General features: G+C 41.8%; 1 protein-coding gene across 1 annotated transcript in view; it reads right to left on the bottom strand.

The window, feature by feature from the left end:
- Positions 1-22,315, bottom strand: part of dagla (diacylglycerol lipase, alpha) — a gene marked incomplete at its 5' end in the record, with an annotated part of 29,353 nt that extends 7,038 nt beyond the window's left edge. Inside the window, 18 exons of the mRNA XM_072660050.1 lie at positions 1,917-2,080; positions 10,043-10,169; positions 10,600-10,805; positions 11,276-11,348; positions 11,650-11,718; positions 13,309-13,451; positions 14,488-14,568; positions 14,679-14,756; positions 15,139-15,222; positions 16,062-16,212; positions 16,416-16,540; positions 17,623-17,700; positions 18,377-18,511; positions 19,415-19,502; positions 20,340-20,411; positions 20,770-20,908; positions 21,666-21,767; positions 22,294-22,315. Of these exons, the coding sequence (XP_072516151.1) occupies positions 1,917-2,080; positions 10,043-10,169; positions 10,600-10,805; positions 11,276-11,348; positions 11,650-11,718; positions 13,309-13,451; positions 14,488-14,568; positions 14,679-14,756; positions 15,139-15,222; positions 16,062-16,212; positions 16,416-16,540; positions 17,623-17,700; positions 18,377-18,511; positions 19,415-19,502; positions 20,340-20,411; positions 20,770-20,908; positions 21,666-21,767; positions 22,294-22,315 (1,937 nt within the window). The remainder of the gene's footprint in view (positions 1-1,916; positions 2,081-10,042; positions 10,170-10,599; positions 10,806-11,275; positions 11,349-11,649; positions 11,719-13,308; positions 13,452-14,487; positions 14,569-14,678; positions 14,757-15,138; positions 15,223-16,061; positions 16,213-16,415; positions 16,541-17,622; positions 17,701-18,376; positions 18,512-19,414; positions 19,503-20,339; positions 20,412-20,769; positions 20,909-21,665; positions 21,768-22,293) is intronic.
- Position 22,316: the final 1 nt, after the last annotated feature.

Raw genomic sequence — 22,316 nt, 5'->3', positions numbered from 1 at the left:
ACGCTGTTCTTGCCTACTGAACCAGAGCGGGCGGGGGGGAAACTGGATGCTACCATAAGTAGTTCTGCGGTGGGCGAGTGTGAGTGAGAGAGGACAGAGCACAGTGTTAGACACTTCCACTGAGCTCAGAGTTCAGAGATAACACACAGTCACATTACAGCTCCAACAGCCAAAATCACTCAGCATTACAATGCAATTCCAATTAGGAGCAATCCCACAAGTCCTGGATGGAGCTCCACCACCACCACCATCATTCCAGAGAGCACAGTTCCTCCACTGCTCCACAGCTCCTCAATGCTGGGGGGCTTTATACCCCTCTAGCCCACGCCTGGCATTATTAGGCAGCATGGAGCCAATAGGGTCATGATGTTGATCTGCTCCAGAGAGTCCTATTCTATTGGCAGTACTTCTCTACAGGGACTAGACAAGCGGTGTGTGTGTGAGTGTGTGCATTGGCACAGCTGTGTCAGCAATAGGTGCAAGCTTAAGTAGCTGAATGCATTCATTAGAAGGGGTCTCCAGGTCTACGTCTATCGTGGCCCTGTCGTTTCTGGCTAATCTGTGAGAGGCTCGGTTTGTAAGAAGCACCAAAGCTCTGTCAGACAGATGTGCACTTAGGCAGAGTGAGAAACAGCTGTGCTCAACAATCACATCTCGTATTGATTCAGTGCAGTTTATTATTACATGAGGAACGATTCTGCAGGCTAGTATGCAGAACCGGCGGCAACCCTAAACGTTAGTGTGTGTGAGAGTGTGTGTGTGTGAGAGTGTGTGTTGACAGTTAACCTAATTTGGTGACATGTTGGATATTAGGAGCTTCTTTACAGCAGATCAACCAAGCCCTGAATGTTATGTTATGTTATGTTATGTTGTCAGGTGACAGAAACAAGCCGACCATATAGCAGCTCAGACAGAAGAGAGGCGGGTGGAGAGGCGGATGGAGAGGCAGGTGGAGAGGCAGAGTCACAGGTGAAGTCGAATAATGACTGGATTCAGTAAAGACTAAAGACCTAAAAGTCAATCCCTGAATAATGTTGTTTTTATTCCATTAATAAATCTTTACTTGTTTAGATGTTCTGTGATTTAGTAGAGAACGTTGACTATCTATAATCTACAATATCTATAAATAAAAAGGCTCTAGATAACAGCATCCACGTGGCCCCCTGTGAACCACTCGATCAATGTCTATAGATATATATATACACATATACACATAAATATACACAAATGACTGTCTGTAGGATGAAGAAAATATATATACAGCAAAAATGAAGAGGCCACCCTACATGATCTGTTTCTCTGGTTTTATTATTTATAGGCAGTGTGTTTAAGGGAAATTAATATTTGTGTTGTATTTCATAAACCATAGACAACCTTTCCCCTAAATTCCAAATAAAAATATTTACTATTAAGAGCATTTATTTATTTATTTGCAGAAATGAAACTGCTCAAAAGCAGCTGCTCAAATAATGCAAAGAAATGATAATAATTAAAATGTAAAGAAGTTATTATTCAGATTTAAACACAGAGCTAATATCTGAACTTTGAGAGCATTCAGAAATCACTATGGTGAAATAATAACCTCGACAGCCAATCACAGCTCTCCTGTCTCGGCCGGCTCTCCACTAGTCTTTCACATTGCTGCTGGAACTTTATGCCATTCATAGTCTGCAGATTCAGCTAACTCAGCTCTGTTACCTGAGATCATAGAGATGCAAATTCAAGAAAATAAATTAAGTGGTCTCTTAATATTTTCCAGAGCTGTAAATATATATATATATATATATATATATATATATATATATATATATATATATATATATATATATATATATATATATATATATATATATATATATATATAAACACGCATGTGAAACGTTGCTTTGATGTGATTTGTAGAGGGCGGGACTGACCGCACGCTGCTGTTTCTGCGGTGGTGTGTGGGCGGCGAGGGCTGCTGGGAGTTGGAGGCTCCGTGGAAAATGGTCTCTGCATTCAGGTCCACTTCAGTAGGACTGACCATGATCTTTGCAGCAGACAGAAGAGCAGTTTTCCCTTTGTTGTAGTTTTCCAAAACCTAAAAGAGAATAAGAAGGGAGAAATGAGCAGGACTGAGCAGTAATGAGAGAAGATTCCCTGCAATGACGCAACGTCACTGAAACCTCACTCTGAAAGTCACTGAGCCCTTCACACAGGCTTCACTGCTCCAAAACTAATCCTCACTGTCTCCTGTGCTTTCACTACCCCCGCCCCCCCCTCACACACACACACACACACACACACACACACACACACACACACACACACACACACAGTCAGAACTGTATCAGTGCAGAGCTCTGCTCTTTAACCAGGGTGGATTAAACATGAAAATATACACCAATCAGCCATAACATTAAAACCAGCTCAGCTGAAGTAAAGAACAGTGGCTCCTGTCAAGGGTTGGATATATTGGGCAGCAGGTGACCAGTGGTCAGTTCTTGAAGGTGATGTGTTGTGGCCAAGGTGGGCAAGCGTATGAATCTGAGACACTTTAACAAGAACCAGACTGTGATGTTCTAGACTAAGACTGGTCAGAACATCTCCAGAACATCAGCAAGTAGGTTCTTAGGTGGCGTTCCCTTAAAATAAATGAAAAAAAAAGAGGACAATCATGGGTCATGTGCACCCAAGGCTTAATGATGAGTTCATGGAGGTCCCGTCTGCAAGTTCTGCAGGACCTTAAAATGAGCTGTTTATAAAAGAAGCTCTCTGTTTACGCCGAGCATCTACACACAGGGCAGGATGCTCCAACTACTCAAACACTCTCCTACACCACACATCATTGTTAATATTTAATAAAGGTGAAAGTGCAGGTATCGGTCACTGCACTATGTCCTCCGCATTTGACCCATCTGTGGTAGTGAGCACACACACCCCCAATGCAGTGGGCAGCCAACTTTCAGCACCTGGGGAGCAGAGAGAGGGTGAAGGGTCTTGCTCAAGGGCCCAACAGTGGCAGCTTGCTGAGCCCGGGTATCGAACCCACAACCCTGTCATCAACAGCCCGGAGCTCGAACCGCTGAGCCTCCGCTGCCATCCAATAATAGAAAATGTATGATTTTAGGACACAGCAGGCGAAGTGCTTTGGAGCTAACGTTAGCACGGTGGCTAATTCAATGCTGTTTTCAACCTATCAGTTAGCTGCAGCAGCACAGTGCAGCACCGCACGGCTGCACCTTCAACGGCAAATTCAACATTTTCTGTTACAAAGGAGATAAATAAAGAAAAAGAAATAAATAAATAAACAATAAATAAACAATCTCCTAATTATAAAAAACACACATATCTCCTTATTACAAGATCATTTCATATGTTGCGTAAAACAACATTTTTTTCGTTAATGTTTCTTGTTAATGTTACAGATGTCATAATTATGTCATCTTTAAAAAAAAACCCTAATAAGATATTGTTACTATGATTTCATAATAACACAGAACATTAGAACATCTTGGTATTGTATATATGTGCATAATTATGACATCACATAGCAACTAGCAAATATCTCAGTAGTGAGTTACACGTGTCATAACTGACCGAATATTTTATAATAACGAGAGATTCTCGTTATGATGGTGTAATTATGACAGTGTCTCATTATTATGAAATATTATGTCATAAAAACAGACAGGCTCATTATAGGGCTACAGTCTCACACACACACATACACACGATAGATGAATGATTTGAGTTTATTAATATTAGTTATGTTTATTAATGGTAACACGTTAATGAGATTAAAAAAACAGTTCAAAGGAACATAATAAACATAAATTCCACATTCACACAGCTTGACTGACCAATCAGAGCGCGGTAAACATGCGGAACATCAAACATCAAAAGAACACAAAGGTAAATGTAACAGTGGCCTGCGGGACAGGACGACGCCATAATACTAAATAACACTGAGAACTGAGCAGTGTAGCGGAACGCGTGCTGAGCACAGTGTTACTGGTTACTGGGGCAGACTGGTGCGCAGCACTGGTAGATGAGGAAATTTGAGAGACTTTGGTACCTGGCACGAACACACTAGAGCTGCATGATCTAGACAAAGTATTAGTATCATAGATCATATGATGATGATGATGGTGAGCAATACGGCAGAAATCCATCACAGACACTTTCACAATATATATATATGATGCGTCACAACATACATCTATTTTTCCTAACACCTGATTGGCTGGAGTGAGCAAAAGCAGATCCAGCAACGCAGTGACAACTGATACAGATGGCACAGAGCGAAGATGTAATTTCTCATGATTGCAATAAATATTGCCATATTGCCATTACAATACAATACACAGTCATATCAGAACATTATGACCACCCCTTAGTTTGGAATGAGCTCGCCCCGGGACGTCACAGATGCCACGTGACCGGGTTTTCTGCAAGTATGAACAAGCGAGCACAACAGGCAGCTGTGTCATTCGGGCCATGGGTGGTTATTTCCACGGTTAGGGAGGTGGTAGGTGTAATATTCTGATGTGACTGTGTGTATCGTGATTGTCAGAAGAAAACCTCATATCTTCAATATGTCAACTTGACAAGATTTTTTGTTCTTAGGAGAAAAAAAAACTAACTTAACTTTCAATGGAAGTCAAAGTAAACTTTTTTTTCCAAGTCTGTTATGAGAGCATTTCTATTGGTCTATTTATCATGAATTTGTGACATACTGTAACGGACAGCTGATGCATTCAAGTTACATTATAAAAAAAAAAAAAAAAAAAAACAGTGACAAGAATATATATATATATATATATATATATATATATATATATATATATATATATTTAAAACAATTAATTTTTTTAAATGACAACCACAACAATATATATATATTTGTACTTAATAAATAATATATGTATTTTTGTTATTATTTTTTGTAATTGATTTATAATTTATAATATATATATATATATATATATATATATATATATATATATATATACACACATACATTATATATATATATATATATTATAAGGTTTATAGGCACAATCAGCATGCATTATTCTGTCAAAAATATGTTACTTTGTTAGATTTTTGGGGTGCAACGCATCACTCAAAGCATGGTGACATCCTATTGGTAGATGATCACTCAACATGGATACAGTCATCACTTAATTACTTCACTCAAATTTTGTTTAAAACATGGTGAGAATACTGAATCATGAACCCAGCATCGTGACTCGAACACGGCAGAGGGCTGAGTGCATCATTACACCCCTCCGAAGCTGTGATTGGTCGCACACAGTACAAACCCCTGTGATTGGTTGAGCAAGAGCTTATTTAGTTCTGCAAAATCTGATAAACTTCAATAGCAATTAAGAAACGATCTGCTGCACAGCCTCAGAAAAGACCCTGTGAAGAACCTCCTTTAACAACAACTAAGCTGCCACAGCCATACGTAACTTGTCCCATAGAGTCCCAGAGAGCTATCTGGGTGAGTAGGACGGTCCTACCTCACATCACTCAGCGTGGGCAATGCCCAACCTAACCAGCATGGACGCCTGTCGTGGTTTTTAGCTGATGTAGCATTAGCAATTAGCAGTGGTTCCAGTGTTTTTCTGGAGCTTCTTCATGTCTCTTGGAGAAAGGCTGTGCTAGCTTTCACCCTCTTTGTGCTGTTAGCATCGTGTGATGGGGGGAGTTCTAGATAGCTGGGATTAGGAAGCATGTAAACAGGAAACGGGACACTGTGTGTGATGAAGGTCATGTAATGTGGGCCGCATAGCTGAGCTCAACTCCGGCTCAGTTTACCAGAACCAAAACAGATCGTTACTCTCACATCACCACCACCACCACCACCACCACCACCGACAGCAGGACAGAAAAGCAACACAAACACACACATATACATACACACACAGGGTGTATGATTTCACCTGGTCAGCAGTGGAGAGCATATCAGAACACGCTATTGTAAAACCACAGAGAACATTTCAGGAGGAACGGATCAATAAGAACACCAGCTCTGAAAGAGAACGCAGTAGGACACTTAGTTCAGGTCTTCAAGCAGCTTAAAAACGGGTCTGATAGAGATAGAGATAGAGAGAGAGAGAGAGAGAGAGAGACCACCAGAACTGCACCACAAATTGCCAGGTGAGCTGTTAAACCTGCTGTGACCAGCAGAGGGCCCCACAGAGCACCTACAGAAGAAGATGGTTAGAGTGGAAAGAACAGTGGTGGTCCTGGAGGCAGCCTGTCCTACACACCTCAGAGCCTTCCCTGCTCTAAACAACACCCCTGATCAAATGGCCAATCAGCTCATTAACAACCCTTTCAGAGCTGCAGGGCGTATGTTAAAGCAGAGAGTCCACCAAAATGTGCAGGACAGGGTGTCTCCAGGACCAGGGTTGGGAAACATCGGATCCCCAATAAAAAGATCCCCAAAACAGAGGAGAAGATTTTATTCCTAATCACTTTGGAGCATTCCTATTGGCCCATTCAGCAAAAAAGTGAAAAACAACTAAAATGGAGATACAAGGTTTTATTCCAACAGTGGGAGGAAAAAATATATATATTTTAATAAAAATAAAAAAGTGTATCTCTGTTCTTCACTTTTGAAGTTGGCAGTTGTTCTTTAGACTTGATCAGAAGTTCATGATGAACCAACCAATAGAAATGCTCCAAAATCACCTGGAATATAATACTAGTAATATAGGAGGTTTTTCCTCCTCCTGAGTTCATAATGCACTGTCCTTCCTGGATTATCGAGCTTGCGATCAGTCAGAATGCTCACAGCACACAATGCAAACCACAGTGATTGGCTGAGTGAGAGCTCATTTGAATATTTAATATTAACAAATCTGATATGATCTGCAATAACGGTTAATCTGCTGCACAGCCTCAGAAAAGACCCTTTAAAGATCCTCCTTTAACAACAACAACAGCAAAGCTTTTAGCCCGCAGTGCTGCCATAGCCATACGTAACAGGGAGTCTCAGAGAGCGCAACTGTCCTCTCTCTGAGTAACACAGTCCTCCCTTTACCCTCCTCCAATCACTCCGAGTGGATTAACCTAGCCAGTGTGGCCATCCGTTAGCTTGACATCACAGAATTAGCCGTTAGCGTAGGGTGGTTAGCGTTAGTGGTGGTGTGTTAGCGTTAGCAGGTTCAAAATGGACCGTTTTTGCAGCTTAGCTTCTATGTATGGACCTGGGGGTGGTACATTTAGAGACTTTTTAGATCTTGTCCAACCTAGCAACAGTTGCTATTAAAAAACGAATGCGTTTATTGATGGAGCAAGGCTTTAACATTCGAGCAGTCTTCTCTATATGAACGGAAGGGATGGTGCTGAACATTCAGCTGAACTGGTGCTGAATGTACGCGTCACGTTCTAGGCGTGTTTGGAGTATCTGATATTTGAGGACTTTGGTTAGCATTCGGATGTTCCTGCTTTTGAGAAGAAGCTGATGGCGATGCTGGTGCCTGAGGGTCATCCGTACTGCTGAATGGGGTGGCCGAAGACTGCTGCTGCTGCTGCTGTAAAGGGACGCAAATTACTGGTTGAGAAGAGTCTGCTTGATGTAGGGGTGGAGTGAATAGACTGGACAGACTAATGGAAAAGGACTCATTTGAAATGAGGGGAGTCAGAGGTGAGTCCGGAGGAGTGTGAGAATCAGCCGGCGCTGGAACGCTACCCTCCTCGTCTTCAACTGCAAACTTGTCTGAAAGGAAAAACGGGGTTTCCAGCACCTGCAGAGACACCAAAACACATTACTGCACGATGGCCTGGACACAGGGGTGGACGGAGACACACGGAGACCTGCGGTTAAAGCTTGTGCTGAGAAGAGCGAGGAGAAAGGGAGGAAACGAGGAGGAGTGAGGAGAGTTGGACCTTTGTAGAAAACCCCAGGAAAGATGCCTCAATTTAGGGCTGCAACTAATGATTATTCCTATATTAGGTCCTAAAAGTTCTAGCAGGTGTGGGCTAGAGGGGTATAAAGCCCCCCAGCACTGAGCTGTGGAGCAGTGGAGCTGCGTTCCCTGGAGTGATAGAGCTCCATCCAGTAGTTTTGGGATAAGTTAGAGCGGCAGAGCCAACCATCCAACATCAGTGCCGGACCTCACTGTTGCTCTTGTGACGCTGAATGCAATCAAATTCTTCTCACAGCAATGTTCCTGCTGTTACTGTTGCAAATGGGAGCAAACTCCCAGCCAATACCCTTGATTTCAGCAGAAATGCTTCCTGTAGTGTATTACAGTCTGTCAGAATGAGCGTGTGGATCATATGAACATTATAGAGCATTATAGAGCGCTCCCTACGCTTCCTGTAGTGTATTACAGTCTGTCAGAATGAGCGTGTGGATCCTATGAGCATTATAGAGCATTATAGAGCGCTCCCTACGCTTCCTGTAGTGTATTACAGTCTGTCAGAATGAGCGTGTGGATCATATGAACATTATAGAGCATTATAGAGCGCTCCCTACGCTTCCTGTAGTGTATTACAGTCTGTCAGAATGAGCGTGTGGATCATATGAGCATTATAGAGCATTATAGAGCGCTCCCTACGCTTCCTGTAGTGTATTACAGTCTGTCAGAATGAGCGTGTGGATCATATGAGCATTATAGAGCATTATAGAGCGCCCCCTACGCTTCCTGTAGTGTATTACAGTCTGTCAGAATGAGCGTGTGGATCATATGAACATTATAGAGCATTATAGAGCGCCCCCTATGCTTCCTGTAGTATATTACAGTCTGTCAGAATGAGCGCTTGGATCATATGAACATTATAGAGCATTATAGCGCGCCCCCTACGCTTTCTGTAGTGTATTACAGTCTGTCAGAATGAGCGTGTGGATCATATGAACATTATAGAGCATTATAGAGCGCCCCCTACGCTTCCTGTAGTGTATTACAGTCTGTCAGAATGAGCGTGTGGATCATATGAACATTATAGAGCATTATAGAGCGCCCCCTACGCTTCCTGTAGTGTATTACAGTCTGTCAGAATGAGCGTGTGGATCATATGAACATTATAGAGCATTATAGAGCGCCCCCTACGCTTCCTGTAGTGTATTACAGTCTGTCAGAATGAGCGTGTGGATCATATGAACATTACAGAGCATTATAGAGCGCCCCCTACGCTTCCTGTAGTGTATTACAGTCTGTCAGAATGAGCGTGTGGATCATATGAACATTATAGAGCATTATAGAGCGCCCCCTACGCTTCCTGTAGTGTACTACAGTCTGTCAGAATGAGCGTGTGGATCATATGAACATTATAGAGCATTATAGAGCGCCCCCTACGCTTCCTGTAGTGTACTACAGTCTGTCAGAATGAGCGTGTGGATCATATGAACATTATAGAGCATTATAGAGCGCCCCCTACGCTTCCTGTAGTGTATTACAGTCTGTCAGAATGAGCGCTTGGATCATATGAACATTATAGAGCATTATAGAGCGCCCCCTGATCGTTGCAGCCCTACCTCAAAGGCAAACCAAGCACCACTGCTATCAGCAACAAAACACATTTTAGCTTAAAGTGACCCACACACACACACACACACACACACACACACACACACACACACACCAGAAATACACACAAATCACAAACAGCCCTGCAACACCAATAAGCCCAGATCCAGTTTTGCAGAAAAGCTTTCACAAGAACTGATCACCAGCCTGAAGCCCCCAGCCACTCCACACACAGCGCTCCACACAGCCGAGCTAAATAAAGTAAACGTGTTGCTAAGAGATTTGTAGATTTGCAGGTTTGCATGGTGTCGGTTTCTGTAGTTCTGCCACATTGGTACTGATACTAATATTCTGTGAGTGTGAGTGTATGTGTGTGTGTGTGTGTGTGAGCGTGGAGTGGCTGTAAGTGCCGTGGTTCATCCAAACACCCACAGAGATCTGCACCAGTAACATGATACTCAGAAAAAGCACACAAAAACTCTCTCTCTCTCTCTCTCTCTCTCACACACACACACACACACACACACACACACACACACACACACACACACACACACACACACACACACACACACCTTGTTGAGGCCCTCCATCACCACGTGAGGCATGTGCTCATTCAGCATGGCCGGAGAGATGATGACCTCATCAAAGGCCTTATTATCACCCCATAGAGCAGAGTATGTGGGGTCTTCCTGTCCACAGCTAGAGAGAGAGACAGACAGACAGACAGACAGACACTATGAAACCACTACGAATTGTTTGGTAACAACTATGAAGCACTATTCAGAAACCACTAGGACCTACTGTCCAGTAAGCACTATGAGGTACTGCCCAGCAACCACTATGAATTATTGGCCTGTAACCACTATGTATTATTTATTATTAAAGTAATTAAATGTATTATTAAAGTACTGTTTAGAAACCACTATAAATGCCTGTCCAACAATCACTATTAATTATATTCATTATTGTTAAGTAACCACCATCACTTAGTGTTCAATAACCAGTATGAATTGTCCAGTACCAATAGGGGCCACTCAATAACCGCTGTGAATCGTCCAGTAACGTCCAGTTTTTGTCCTCTTCACGCATTAATATTGAATATTCAGTACTGAAAAACTGTGCCTCTCACCAGGTTTCGGGGGGGTGGTTGTGGACCACGTGAATGATTCGTCCGGGTAGGTAGAGCGGGGTGGAGGCGGACAGGGCGATGCTCAGGTCACTGGGGTGTAAGCACAGGCGGGAGTTGGAGGGAGTTACACCCTGAGATGGAGCATCGTCCTCCATCGGCAGTTCAGTCTTGGGAATGCACTTAGTGCCTCCAACAATAATCCTCCACTGAGAGAGACAGAGAGAGAGAGAGAGATTGAGATCATTACAGTCTGCAGACTTATGGCCGCCTAAACTCTTATTTACACTGGGGTTTTAAGGGACTCTCTGAAGCAGTGCAGCGCGTGGTGAAGTGGTGTGGGGCTGTGTAGGGCTGAGGAGAGAGTGTGTGTGTGTGTGTGTGTGTGTGTGTGTGTGTGTGTGTGTGTGTGTGTATGTATGTGTGTGTGTGTGGTGTGTGGTAGTGCACAGTGCTGAGGTAGCACATCCACCTACATCCATCAGGTCTACTGAAAGCTTTTTAGGACAGAGAGGAACTTCAACTTTTATCCAATTAAAGCCTCCAGTGCTGTTACATCCAAAATGACAGACAACCCCACCGAGCACAGACGACCCAGAGAAATACTACAAATACTAACCAGTAAGTGTAAGTGTGTGTAAGCGTGTGTAAGTGTGTGTAAGTGTGTGGGTGTGGCCACCTTTGGCTTATCACTCTTCTGTAAGACTTCAAGCAGGTGCCGACGAAAGCCCTCGAGCTGAGAAAGACCAATTCTGAGAGAGCATAAAACACACACACACACACACTTTTAATTTTATACATTTATGTCAGAACAAAAGAGTCTTATTAGATACATACAAGTATTAATAATAGTAATAATATTATTAATAAAAAAATAATAATACACACAAATACACACAATGTACAATTCCCCAAAAATCATAAATATCAAATTATCTGTAAATGCTATTGTGATCATTTCTGTTATGATCAATACACTCTTCTGAGTTGCCACTGCAGGATTTTTAGAAAGGGAATAATTAGTCCCATTTACGTAACGTCTGCTGAACTCACCTGGGCACGAGGTCTTTCCCCAACACTACTGAAGTCACAAACTCTTTAGAGTACTCCATTGCGTCCTCACTGCAAAACACACACACATACAGTTATTAGCTCTGCTGATGTTTCTCCAATTCAGCGACTTTATATCAGACAGGAAAAATAAACACTGACTTTAGGCTGACTTTAGAAAGTAGTAACGTATAATCGATTTCAAGGAATTCTGACCATTTTTATTGGCTCATTTGGCAAGTTTATTTGTGTAGCACCTTTCAAACACAGCGGCAATTCAAAGTGCTTCACATGAGGAAAAGCTGTTCTGCAAATAGTTACAATAAAAAAAAATAAAATAAAATAAAATGCATTAATAACAATAGAACCATTTAAAAAGTAAAAAGAAGCAAAAAGTATAAAGTAATTAAAAAAAGGTCATGAAATTACCAATGGTGCTTCAGCCAAAACAGACCAGCCTTTCGCCCGTGTTGGAGGAACCAGGCATGCTAACTGCCTCCTGTTGGCTGTTGGCTGTGCTGAAGCCTAATGAAGATTTCTGAGGGAGGCAAAAAAAATAAAAACGGTGCAGGCGGAAGCTCGATAGCGCTGCTATTCAGAGCTGGACGTGGCGACACAGAGAATAGAGACTGTCCTAAAAGGTCTATTAACAGCACGGCGTATTTTAGACTGTGTGACTCGATTATTTACACAAACACTAAGATATTGGATGACTGGATATATAAATAACTGGATCAGGACATCCCTATTAGACACCCTCAGTCTTACAGACCAGCGATCACCTTTAGCCCTTTAACCCTGAAATAAACAACACACAATCACACCATCATCCTGTGAGGTAAAGCTCATAACGACGCTGTGCTGAAACCCGAGGGTCAAAAGCCCATCGGACGTGCCCTTCTTCTACAGCTCATCAGATCTGCAGGTTGAGATGCTGCAGATGGGGAAATGAGCACGACTGTGAGTGAATGTGCTTCGGACTGGAGCTGAGGAAGATCTGGTTAGACGTGACTGATTACTATTCAGACCTGAGGGGCAAAACTAGACACAAATCAAAAGTCTGATTTGCATGGGGGGGTGAGGGGGGGGGGTTCTGCAGTTCTGGGATATGATCGCTCACGGAAGGCCTGTCAGCCAATCACATTGCGAGGTACTGATAAGACAGACACGGAAGATGAAAAAACTCCAGTTGCTCATATAAAAAAAAAAAAAATAATAAAAATAATAAAAAAAGGAGCCCAGACGTCTTGCTCTGAACCATGACCTGATCAAAGTGAAGTTTGAACACACCGGAGAGTTCGACTTGTCTCCGTAGGGGCCCGCCGCACACGGGGCTGCTTTGCATCGCAAAAAGTGCTTAATGGACGGAGACGGAAGGTCTTGCCGAGGTCATTTAGATATGAGCCCCTATAAGAATGACTCTATTATACACACTTAATGGGCTTTCTCATCATTTCTCCTTTCTCTTTGTCTGCCTAAGTGCGGCTCATCTAAACTCTGCTGTCAGCAATCTAACAAAACAATGGGCGAGGCAGAGCGCGGGCGAGCGTACTGAGCAACATCACAGCATAATGGATGGCATGTTGCCTAATATCCATTTGCCAGGAGCAGAGTGTGAAAGCTGAGGAACGTGAAATGCTTCTCGACCAACTCGACACTGACCTCAGGAGCCCCCCGGGCGGAGAGTACGAGTAGCAGTGCAGCGTGGGGTACTGTGGACGGAGCAGGAAGGAAAGAATGGCGGCGGTTCCAGCACCGAGGGAGTGGCCCACGATCACCAGCCCATAATGCATGGTTCCTTTGCTCTGTGACAACAACAGCAAAAAAATGCAAACCTTTAAATACAGCTTTAATGAAATCATACCTACACTAGTTGGCCAAATGTTTGTGGACACCCCTTCTAATGAATGCATTCAGCTACTTTAAGTTGCACCTATTACTGACACAGATGTGCAAATTCACACAAATTTAGGATTCTCTGAAGCAGGTAAACCTAAACAATGACCCTAATGCCAGGCGTGGGCTAGAGGGGTATAAAGCCCCCCAGCATTGAGGAGCTGTGGAACAATGAAAGAACTGTGTTCTCTGGAATGATGGTGGTGGAGCTCCATCCAGTGCTTTAATGATGGTTTGGGGAGTTGGAGATGATGAGGTGGGGTGGCAATCATCATCCAACATCCTAACCTCACTAACGATCCTTACAGCTTCTCCAAAATCTAGCAGAAAACCTAAATCTCTGGATAGCAGAGACAGTTTCTAATCAACAAAAGCAATATAAGCACTTTTCAATCCTGTTGATTTCTGGAGAAATGATGAATGTGTCCAAATACTTTTGTCTATGTAGTGTAAATTCAAGTCAAACTGGTTGAAAAGGTGGTCGTCCAGGTACACATGTACATCTATGTATCACAACATCACCCAGCTGGTTAGGTTGGTAGTATTGCTTAGCTCTTAACCAGCATTGCATAGGTTTTCATTAGTCTACCAGTACGACCAGCTAGCTACAAGCTTTAATGTGATAATGACTACTCCGATCACATCGATCCAACTAATTCACAAACCCTTCCAGTTGAAGGTGATGTGTCAGAAAGGAAAGGGTGTTCAGGGCAGGTGTTCGTCCAAGACCTGGTTAATCGACACTGCTATTGGAAAGCTAGAGTGGGGGGGGGGACTCCTTATCAGGCGGCTGCATTAAAGACCACCTCCACAGCCGGGAAAACATGATCATAACTGAACGTTAACTGATCATCTGCACTACTGATCTGCCCGTGTGCTCAGCCTGCATACAATCAACGTCCAAGTACAGCAATATTCCCCTGTGGCCTTATCCTCCAAACCCACCAAATCTCTCCCGAAGGCCTGAGACAGAATCATCTCCTGTTCCAGTTTCTTCTTAATGTACTCTGCAGAGTAAACCATTCCCTAAAAAGAGAAAGAGTAAGATACAAGGTATTTAGAGGGTCTTTGCTCGTACCATAGCTTAGACGCTGCATGGGCTTTGTGTGTGTGTGTGTGTGTGTGTGTGTACGTACCTTATGCCCAAGCCAGACCCCATGCTGCTCCTCAACGGGCAAACGCTCAGAATCTCCAGTGAGATCAGTCAGAGCATCCTAAGAGAGAGAGAGAGAGGAGACAGACAGACAGACAGAGAGTGAGAGTGAGAGACAGACAGACAGACAGACAGACAGACAGACAGACAGAGAGTGAGAGAGAGAGAGAGAGAGACAGACAGACAGACAGACAGACAGACAGACAGACAGAGAGAGAGAGAGAGAGAGAGAGAGAGAGAGAGAGAGAGAGAGGAGACAGACAGACAGACAGACAGACAGACAGACAGACAGAGAGAGAGAGAGGGGTGAGGTGAGTAAGATGAGCAGAGCAATGTAAAGCTGAAGGTTCTGACAAGTATTGCTCAGGAGCTCAGTTTGAAGCTCAGTGTGTGTGTGTGTGTGTGTGTGTGTGTGTGTGTGTGTGTTGCTGGTGACCGCTCACTTTAGGTGACAGTGTTCCTCTGATGCTGATGACTACTTTCTTTTTCCCATGATCCACTGCCACAAAGAACGGCGTCTCGTAGACCTGCAATAACAAACACAGAGAAAATATTCATATCAGACAGTCCAATAATAATAATAATAATTTAATTATTAATATCTAGAATATAATGCTCTAGAAAATTCTACTAATTAATATCTAGAAGTACCAATAAATAGTACCAATAAAGTTCACACTAAGTTGGTTCACCAGTAACTGATCAACCCGTTTAAACACGTTGACCAGTGTGATCAGTCTGGCCATTTACTATTAAGTGTATAAAGCTCCCAGCATTGAGCTGTGAAGCAGTGGAGCAGTGGAACTGGGTTCTTGGAGTTGGTGTTGAGGAGGTGTGGTGATCGTCCTACATCCTGAGCTCACTAACATTAGAGACAGTTACTCCAACAAAAGCATCAGCTCTTTTTTAATACCCTGGATTTCAAAAGAAGCAATAAATAAACAGGTGTCCCAATACTTTTGTCCATACAGTGTATATTAGCTGCTTTTGAACTATAACCTGTCACTGTATTCACTATACACTACACCCTTCTTCCAGGCCAGTTTACTTCACTCGTCGCCTTCATGTCACAGGACAGAGTGAGGAAGCCTGTGATTGGCTGGTTTTCTGACTTCCTCCAATCACAGCTAATGATGTTGTAATTGCAGCACTAATCTGTCCATGTTTAGGTTAAAGCTCCTCAGGCTTCCTTTTCTGCTTTATCTGATAAAGGCTTGTGAGGGACTGGCAGTGGCAGCACCGTGGCTGAGAACTGAGAGCTGGAGGTAACCCGTCGTCAGTGGTGAACAGGGGAGCGGGGCTTCCCTCTTCGGAATTGCTCCAGTGCAGAAATGGCTTTAAGGCTTGGGTTGGGATGTTGTCTCACCGCATCATGGCAGGACGTGTAGACGATCTGGACCTGTTTGAGGTCTCGGTCCAGAAACTGGCGACGAATGGCCAAAACGTTACAGCCACAGCAGTTATCCTCCTCCACTGTGACTGACTGAGACAGACGAGAGCCAGATCCAGACGTACAGCTGAGAGAGAGGAGGGAGGGGGTGTTTATTTATTTACAGTACAGAACATTTTTGATCTGACCAGGGGTGTCCATACTTTTGCATAAGACTGTAAATGTTGGATTATTGCTCTGCTATCAATAAACAAACAAACATCTACCAGAAACTTAATCATAGCCATAACCTACAGGTGAGGAGGTGCAAGGTGAGGTGCTGATGCTTACGTGCAGGAGCTGAGCAGCCTGCAGAGTCCACAGGCTGGCTTCCTCAGCAGGTACATGGGCCAGCCGTAGGCAGCCATCGCAAACAGCATGTAATAACACACCTCTTTATACATGGCCATCTCAGTCTGCAGGGGTACGACAGATATGTAATCATTACATATAAGTGCTCATGTCTCACATGTATTGTATATAAGTATCTATATGTAATAATAAGCATGCCTCATATGTAATTTGTCCCATTGGTGTTAAATGTTTGTATACATATGCATATAATGGGTCCCATATGTATTATACATATGTAACAAGTATCTAAATGTAATAACAATAATAATGATACCAATAATATGTCCCATTTGTATTATACGTCTATGTGTAATATATATAATAAAATATATATAATAAAATAATAATATATATATAATGAAATCATGTGTTTTTTATATATGTCAAAATCTTTATGTAACATGTCCCATATGTATTATGTATGTAAGTATCTATATGTAACAACAATAATAATAATAATTATAATATGTCCTATTTGTATTATATGTCAAGGTGTATGTGTAATAAAACATCTCATAAGCATTTTATATGCAATTAACATGTCCCATTTGCATTATATGTGTCTATATATGTAATGATAAAATGTCATGTGTATTTTATATACATTTACATTTATATGTAATAAGTCATACATATGTATTATGTATGTAAGTACCTATATGTAACAATAATAAGCTCATAAGCTCAAGTTGTTTGTCCCATATCTATCTATCTATCTATATATATATATAATGTCATATGTGTGTGTCTCTATGTAATAAAATCTCATGTGTATTTTATATATGCAAACCTCTATATGTAATACATCCCAAATGTATTATGTATGTAAGTATCTATATGTAAGTATAATAATGATATGTCCCATTTGTATTTATATATAATTTATATATATTATATATGTCTACATATGTAATAATAAAATTGCATGTGTATTTTATATATGCAAACATCAGTATGTATTATGTATGTAAGTCCTATATGTATTAAGTATTATGTATTATTATGTATTATTAGTCCTATATGTATTATGTATGTAAGTATCTATATGCAATAATATGTCCCATATGAATTATATACATTTGCAAAAATATATAGATTTACTCTATAACGGTTTTGAGTAAAGTATGTATTTCACAGCCCTCACCGAGTTCTTGAGGTCCAGGTAGCGCGTGCTGCGAGTTACTGGCATTCCCGAGAGGAAGGCTAAAATATCATTGTTGGGCTGAGAGACAGAAACACATACACACACACACTGTGATGATGGTTGTCAAGCATTCTGAGCAATTTGCACTGTAAATCTGGCTGCTCTTCCTCTGGGAGACGAAACAGATTCCTGCCCCGAACTGCCCAGTCCCCATGGACATCAGCTTAGGAGGGCTTGTGCACCGAGAAAACAGCAGAATGAGCTTCAACATTCCTCAACCCTCTATAACAGTGACCAGTTACTCACTGTAGCCCAGGTTATCGTGGGGGCCCATACATCACTGCAAAGGGACCACCATTCGCAGCACCACTGTGACACTGACATGGTAGTGGGACAGCAGCGTGTGTGGCTAGCGAGAACTGCGTAACGCTGTGTAACGTGAGGGTGACGAGCCTCAGTCTACACGCTTCTTTAACTTCAGATGCTGCTCCTGGATCTCTCAGCTTGTCAAACATTGCATGTGTAAAGAGTGTTCTTTACGGGTGGCTCAAAGCACAAATTACACTTCTTGACTGTAGGGGGAGCTCAGGAGCAAAAATGGCCAGCTACGGTCTGTAACTGTACACCAGCAGGGTGGAGCTAAAAAGGGGGGTTTCTGATAAAGGGGCCACTGAGTGAATATCGGCTCCTGTTTAAAGAAGCTTAGCGCTGTGCCTGAACTCTCTCAACTTGGCAGGCGCCTGCTGGAGCGTACCTGGTCCAGAATGGCAGATCTCTTGGCCCTCTGCCTCTGTCGGAGGAGCACCAGGCCAGCGATGATGTCACTGGGCACGATGTCCAAATCCCTGAAGAACTCCGCAAAGAGGCTGGCCACCTCGGAGTACGCATCCTGAGAAAGCAAACACAACACAGCTCATTTTGGTCTGAAGCAGGACTGAAGCAGGGTGCTTAAAAGGGCATAGAGTACATTTTCTTCTCATTTATTCATTTATTATGTTTCGGGTTTTTATGAAGCAACCCAAATATAATTTTCCAGGCTTATATAAACGTTGCACTTTGGCACCTTTTGCACTTTTGCACAGCTCATCACATAATTGTTAATTCTTTATTTTCTTTTGTTTTGTACATTTTTTCAGTTAATTCTTACTTTCTATGTTGTGTAAACTTAGTGTTAATACAGCCATTCCATTTCTATATTTATTTTAATTCTATTATTATTATTATTTTATATATTATTATTATTACTTATCTTTTTAGGGTATTTACTTAAACCATACATTTTTTAAATATTCTCTCTTATATATTATACAATCTTATACTTAGAATTGTTTCATGCTTATGGGCAGCTGTCCAAGCATTTTGATGATAGTTGTACTGTGTGACGATTTATGTAACCAATAAATTTTTAATTTTATTTGATTTATTCAGTCGTTATGTCTGTATAACATTGATTTACACAAACAAGCTCTTTTCTAATTGGCTGGCCCTCTATACTGTTGTGTATAAAAGCAGTCCAGACCCTTCTTAGAACCTTATCCTGACTGAGGTATATGTGTGGATGTTTTGTGACATTACTGCATTTTTTTTTTTATCATTTAAATAAAAAAAATTCAATCCAAAATATTGAGCATTCACATCAGCTTTTACTGCAAATCAGCCAATCAGGTGTTACTATTCTGGAAAGATTTTATAATAATAATTTATTATTATTATTATAATTTATGGTGCTTTAGTGCCTTAAACAGTGACTTAAGGTGGATCCTGCCATGTCGGTGTGTGTGTGTGCTCTTACAGACTGAGAGTCCTGCGCTCTGGTGCAGCACATAAAGAACCGGAGCCTCCGACTCCAACTACTGGCCTGACCCTCCTCCAGCCTGTGTCTGTGTGAGAGAGAGAGAGAGAGAGAGAGAGAGAGAGAGAGAGAGAGAGACAGAAAGAGAGAGAGAGACAGAAAGAAAGAGAGGGAGGGAGGGAGGCAGGAGGGAACGGGGCAGGAAGGAGAAAAAGAGAAAGAAGGAAGGAAAAAAGGGACGGAAGGAAAGAAAGGGGGAAAAAAGACAGAAAGAAGACAAAAAGGAAGAAAGAAGGAACGACAGAAAGACAGAAAGAAAGAAAAAAGGACAAAAACACAGAAAGAACACATAAAAGAAGTAAGAGACAAAAAGACAGAAGACAGAAACAAAGAAAAACAAACAGACAAAAGAAAGAAAGAATAAACAGGAAAAAAATAAAAAGGCAAAGAAAAAATAAATGAAAAGAGAAATAAAAAAAAAGAAAGAAAAAAAAGAAAGAAAAGTAAAACAAACAAAATAGAAAGAAAATAAAGCAAAGCGAGAACGAGAAAAATAAAGAATTAAAGAAGCAGAAATATTACAGAAAAGAAAGAAAGAAAAGCATGAGTTAGAAAGAAAGAGAGACAGAAAACAAAAAGAAAAAGGAAGAAAGTAACAGGAAAAGAAAGAAGGAGGAAGATGGAAAGAAAAGAACAGAAACAGAAGGAAAGAAATAAGAAAAAGGAAAAAAGAAAGAAAGAAAAGGCAAAAGAAAGACAGACGAAAATCAGAGAGGGGGGATGAGTGATGAGAAAGTGATCAATACGATCAATACTAATGATATGAGAGCAGTACAGTGCGATACAAGGAGCTGTGGTGAACTCAGGTGATTATCGGAAAGGCGGCTGGCGGTACGAGCCGCGCGGGGGGGTGGGGGGAGGTTACCTGAGCGTCAGAGTCAGAGGAGTGTAACTTCGGTCCTGGAGAGCCAGAGTCCAGCACAGGTTTGGGATTTCTCTGCTCAAACACACATTTAACTCAGGTTTAGTGGACGTGGCTGAGCAGGAAAATCACCAAACTGTGCTGAACTCTGACCATCCTTTGTGTTTGTTTCAGATGAGAGTGTATTAGGGGTGGGCAATATGACGATACGGCAGCCTTATCGTGACGTATCGTCAGCACTTCAGCACTTCCCCTCCTTTGTAAATCACTGTGTTTAGAAATATAATAGAAGATTTTTATAAATATCGTATCATTAAAATATCCATACCTTCGAATTCTGACATATCGCCCACCCTCAGTGTGTGTAGGTTGTGTGTATATTGGTTGTAATTGTGTATGTCAGTGTGTAGACAGTAAGATTGTAGCGGTTTACCTGAGGGTGTACGTGGTCAGGTTACGTTGGCGTCGGCGGGTGGCTTTTAGTTTGACGAAGGTTCGGCCCGTGGGGTCAAAAGTGCACATCATGGTGAAACACACACTGAATATGACCAACCAGTTACACACCACGATTCCTGAAACACACACATATACACACATATACAGACACACATACATTAAACAACATAAGCAACTCACACCGTGATTTCTTTATAAAGAAATGTCTTAGATTTGACTGATGGCTAATTCACACTGGATTAAAATCCATCATAATTAATAGTCAGACCATAAACACTGTGTTTTTTCTAGGTGTGGGTGTGTTTAGTCCAGTATGAATTTACAGCCAGATTGTAAACACTACATCCAATGCTAATTCACACTGGATTAAAATCACTCCACAATTATTACAGCCTGATTGTACAGCAGATTCATACTGGATTACAAAATGACAGTAATGAGCACCAAGTGATTTTACACTTTTCACACACTGTAGATTCATACTGGATTATAATCACTGCACAATTACTACAGTCAGACTGACACTACACACTCTAGACACTGCAGATTCACACTGGATTAAATACAACACAATGTCACAATTATTAGTCTGACCATAAAGACTATACACACACACATTGTAGATTCATACTGGACTAAAAGCACATCACAATTTTACAGTCAGATGGTAAACATTACACCTAACCCAGATTCATACTGGATTCATACAGGAATCACTCCATAGTTATTAGTCAGACACACACACACACTGTGGAATTGTGAAGTGCGTTTAGTCCAGTATGAATTTACAGTCAGATTGTAAATACTACATCCAATGCAAATTCACACTGGAATCAAAGCTCTAATCTCTCCATCTCTCGTTGATTCTCTCACCCAGAGCAAGGTTCTTGGCAGTGTCATCAGAGCAGGGTTGGTAATACTGCACCAGCCAGGCGATGCCCACCACTGCGTACACCAGCTCCACCAGCAGGATGGCTGTAGAAGATACGTAATAATTTACATAATCATGTGTAACACCCTGCATGCTGTACATCTTCACAATCACACACACAAAAAAAATTTTGTTTCTTAATGTTGTGTCCATATTTCATGATTAATGGACCAATAGAAATGCTCCAAAATGACTTTTAATAAAATTCAAAGGAAAGCCATTTAATTCAAAGTTAAGCAAGGTTTTTCCTCCTCCTGTAAAGCTGCCAGATTGGAGATTTTGTCAGACCATTAAGACTACACACATACATAGTAGATTCATACTGGATTTAGTTCACTCTCCAGAGCTCCAGAGTCATATTAGTGTAATATCCTGTAGTATTACTCTACCGCCTCAGCCCACATGCTGCTCCACTTTCAGATCAAGCTTCTGGAGCTTGTCTCAGCTTGTCCAAAAAGTATACAGCTGTCCATGAGGGGGCGCTTATTTACTGCATGGGTGCAAGTGAATTACAGCCCACAACTGTAGGGGGAGCCCAAGAGCAAATATTTCAAGTAGGCTATATCTTACCCAGTCGAATGTAGAGGACGTAC

Source organism: Salminus brasiliensis, chromosome 17, assembly GCF_030463535.1.
Source record: "Salminus brasiliensis chromosome 17, fSalBra1.hap2, whole genome shotgun sequence".
In the NCBI taxonomy this organism is placed as follows: Eukaryota; Metazoa; Chordata; class Actinopteri; order Characiformes; family Bryconidae; genus Salminus; species Salminus brasiliensis.
This window is presented reverse-complemented; position numbering and strand designations above follow the sequence as displayed.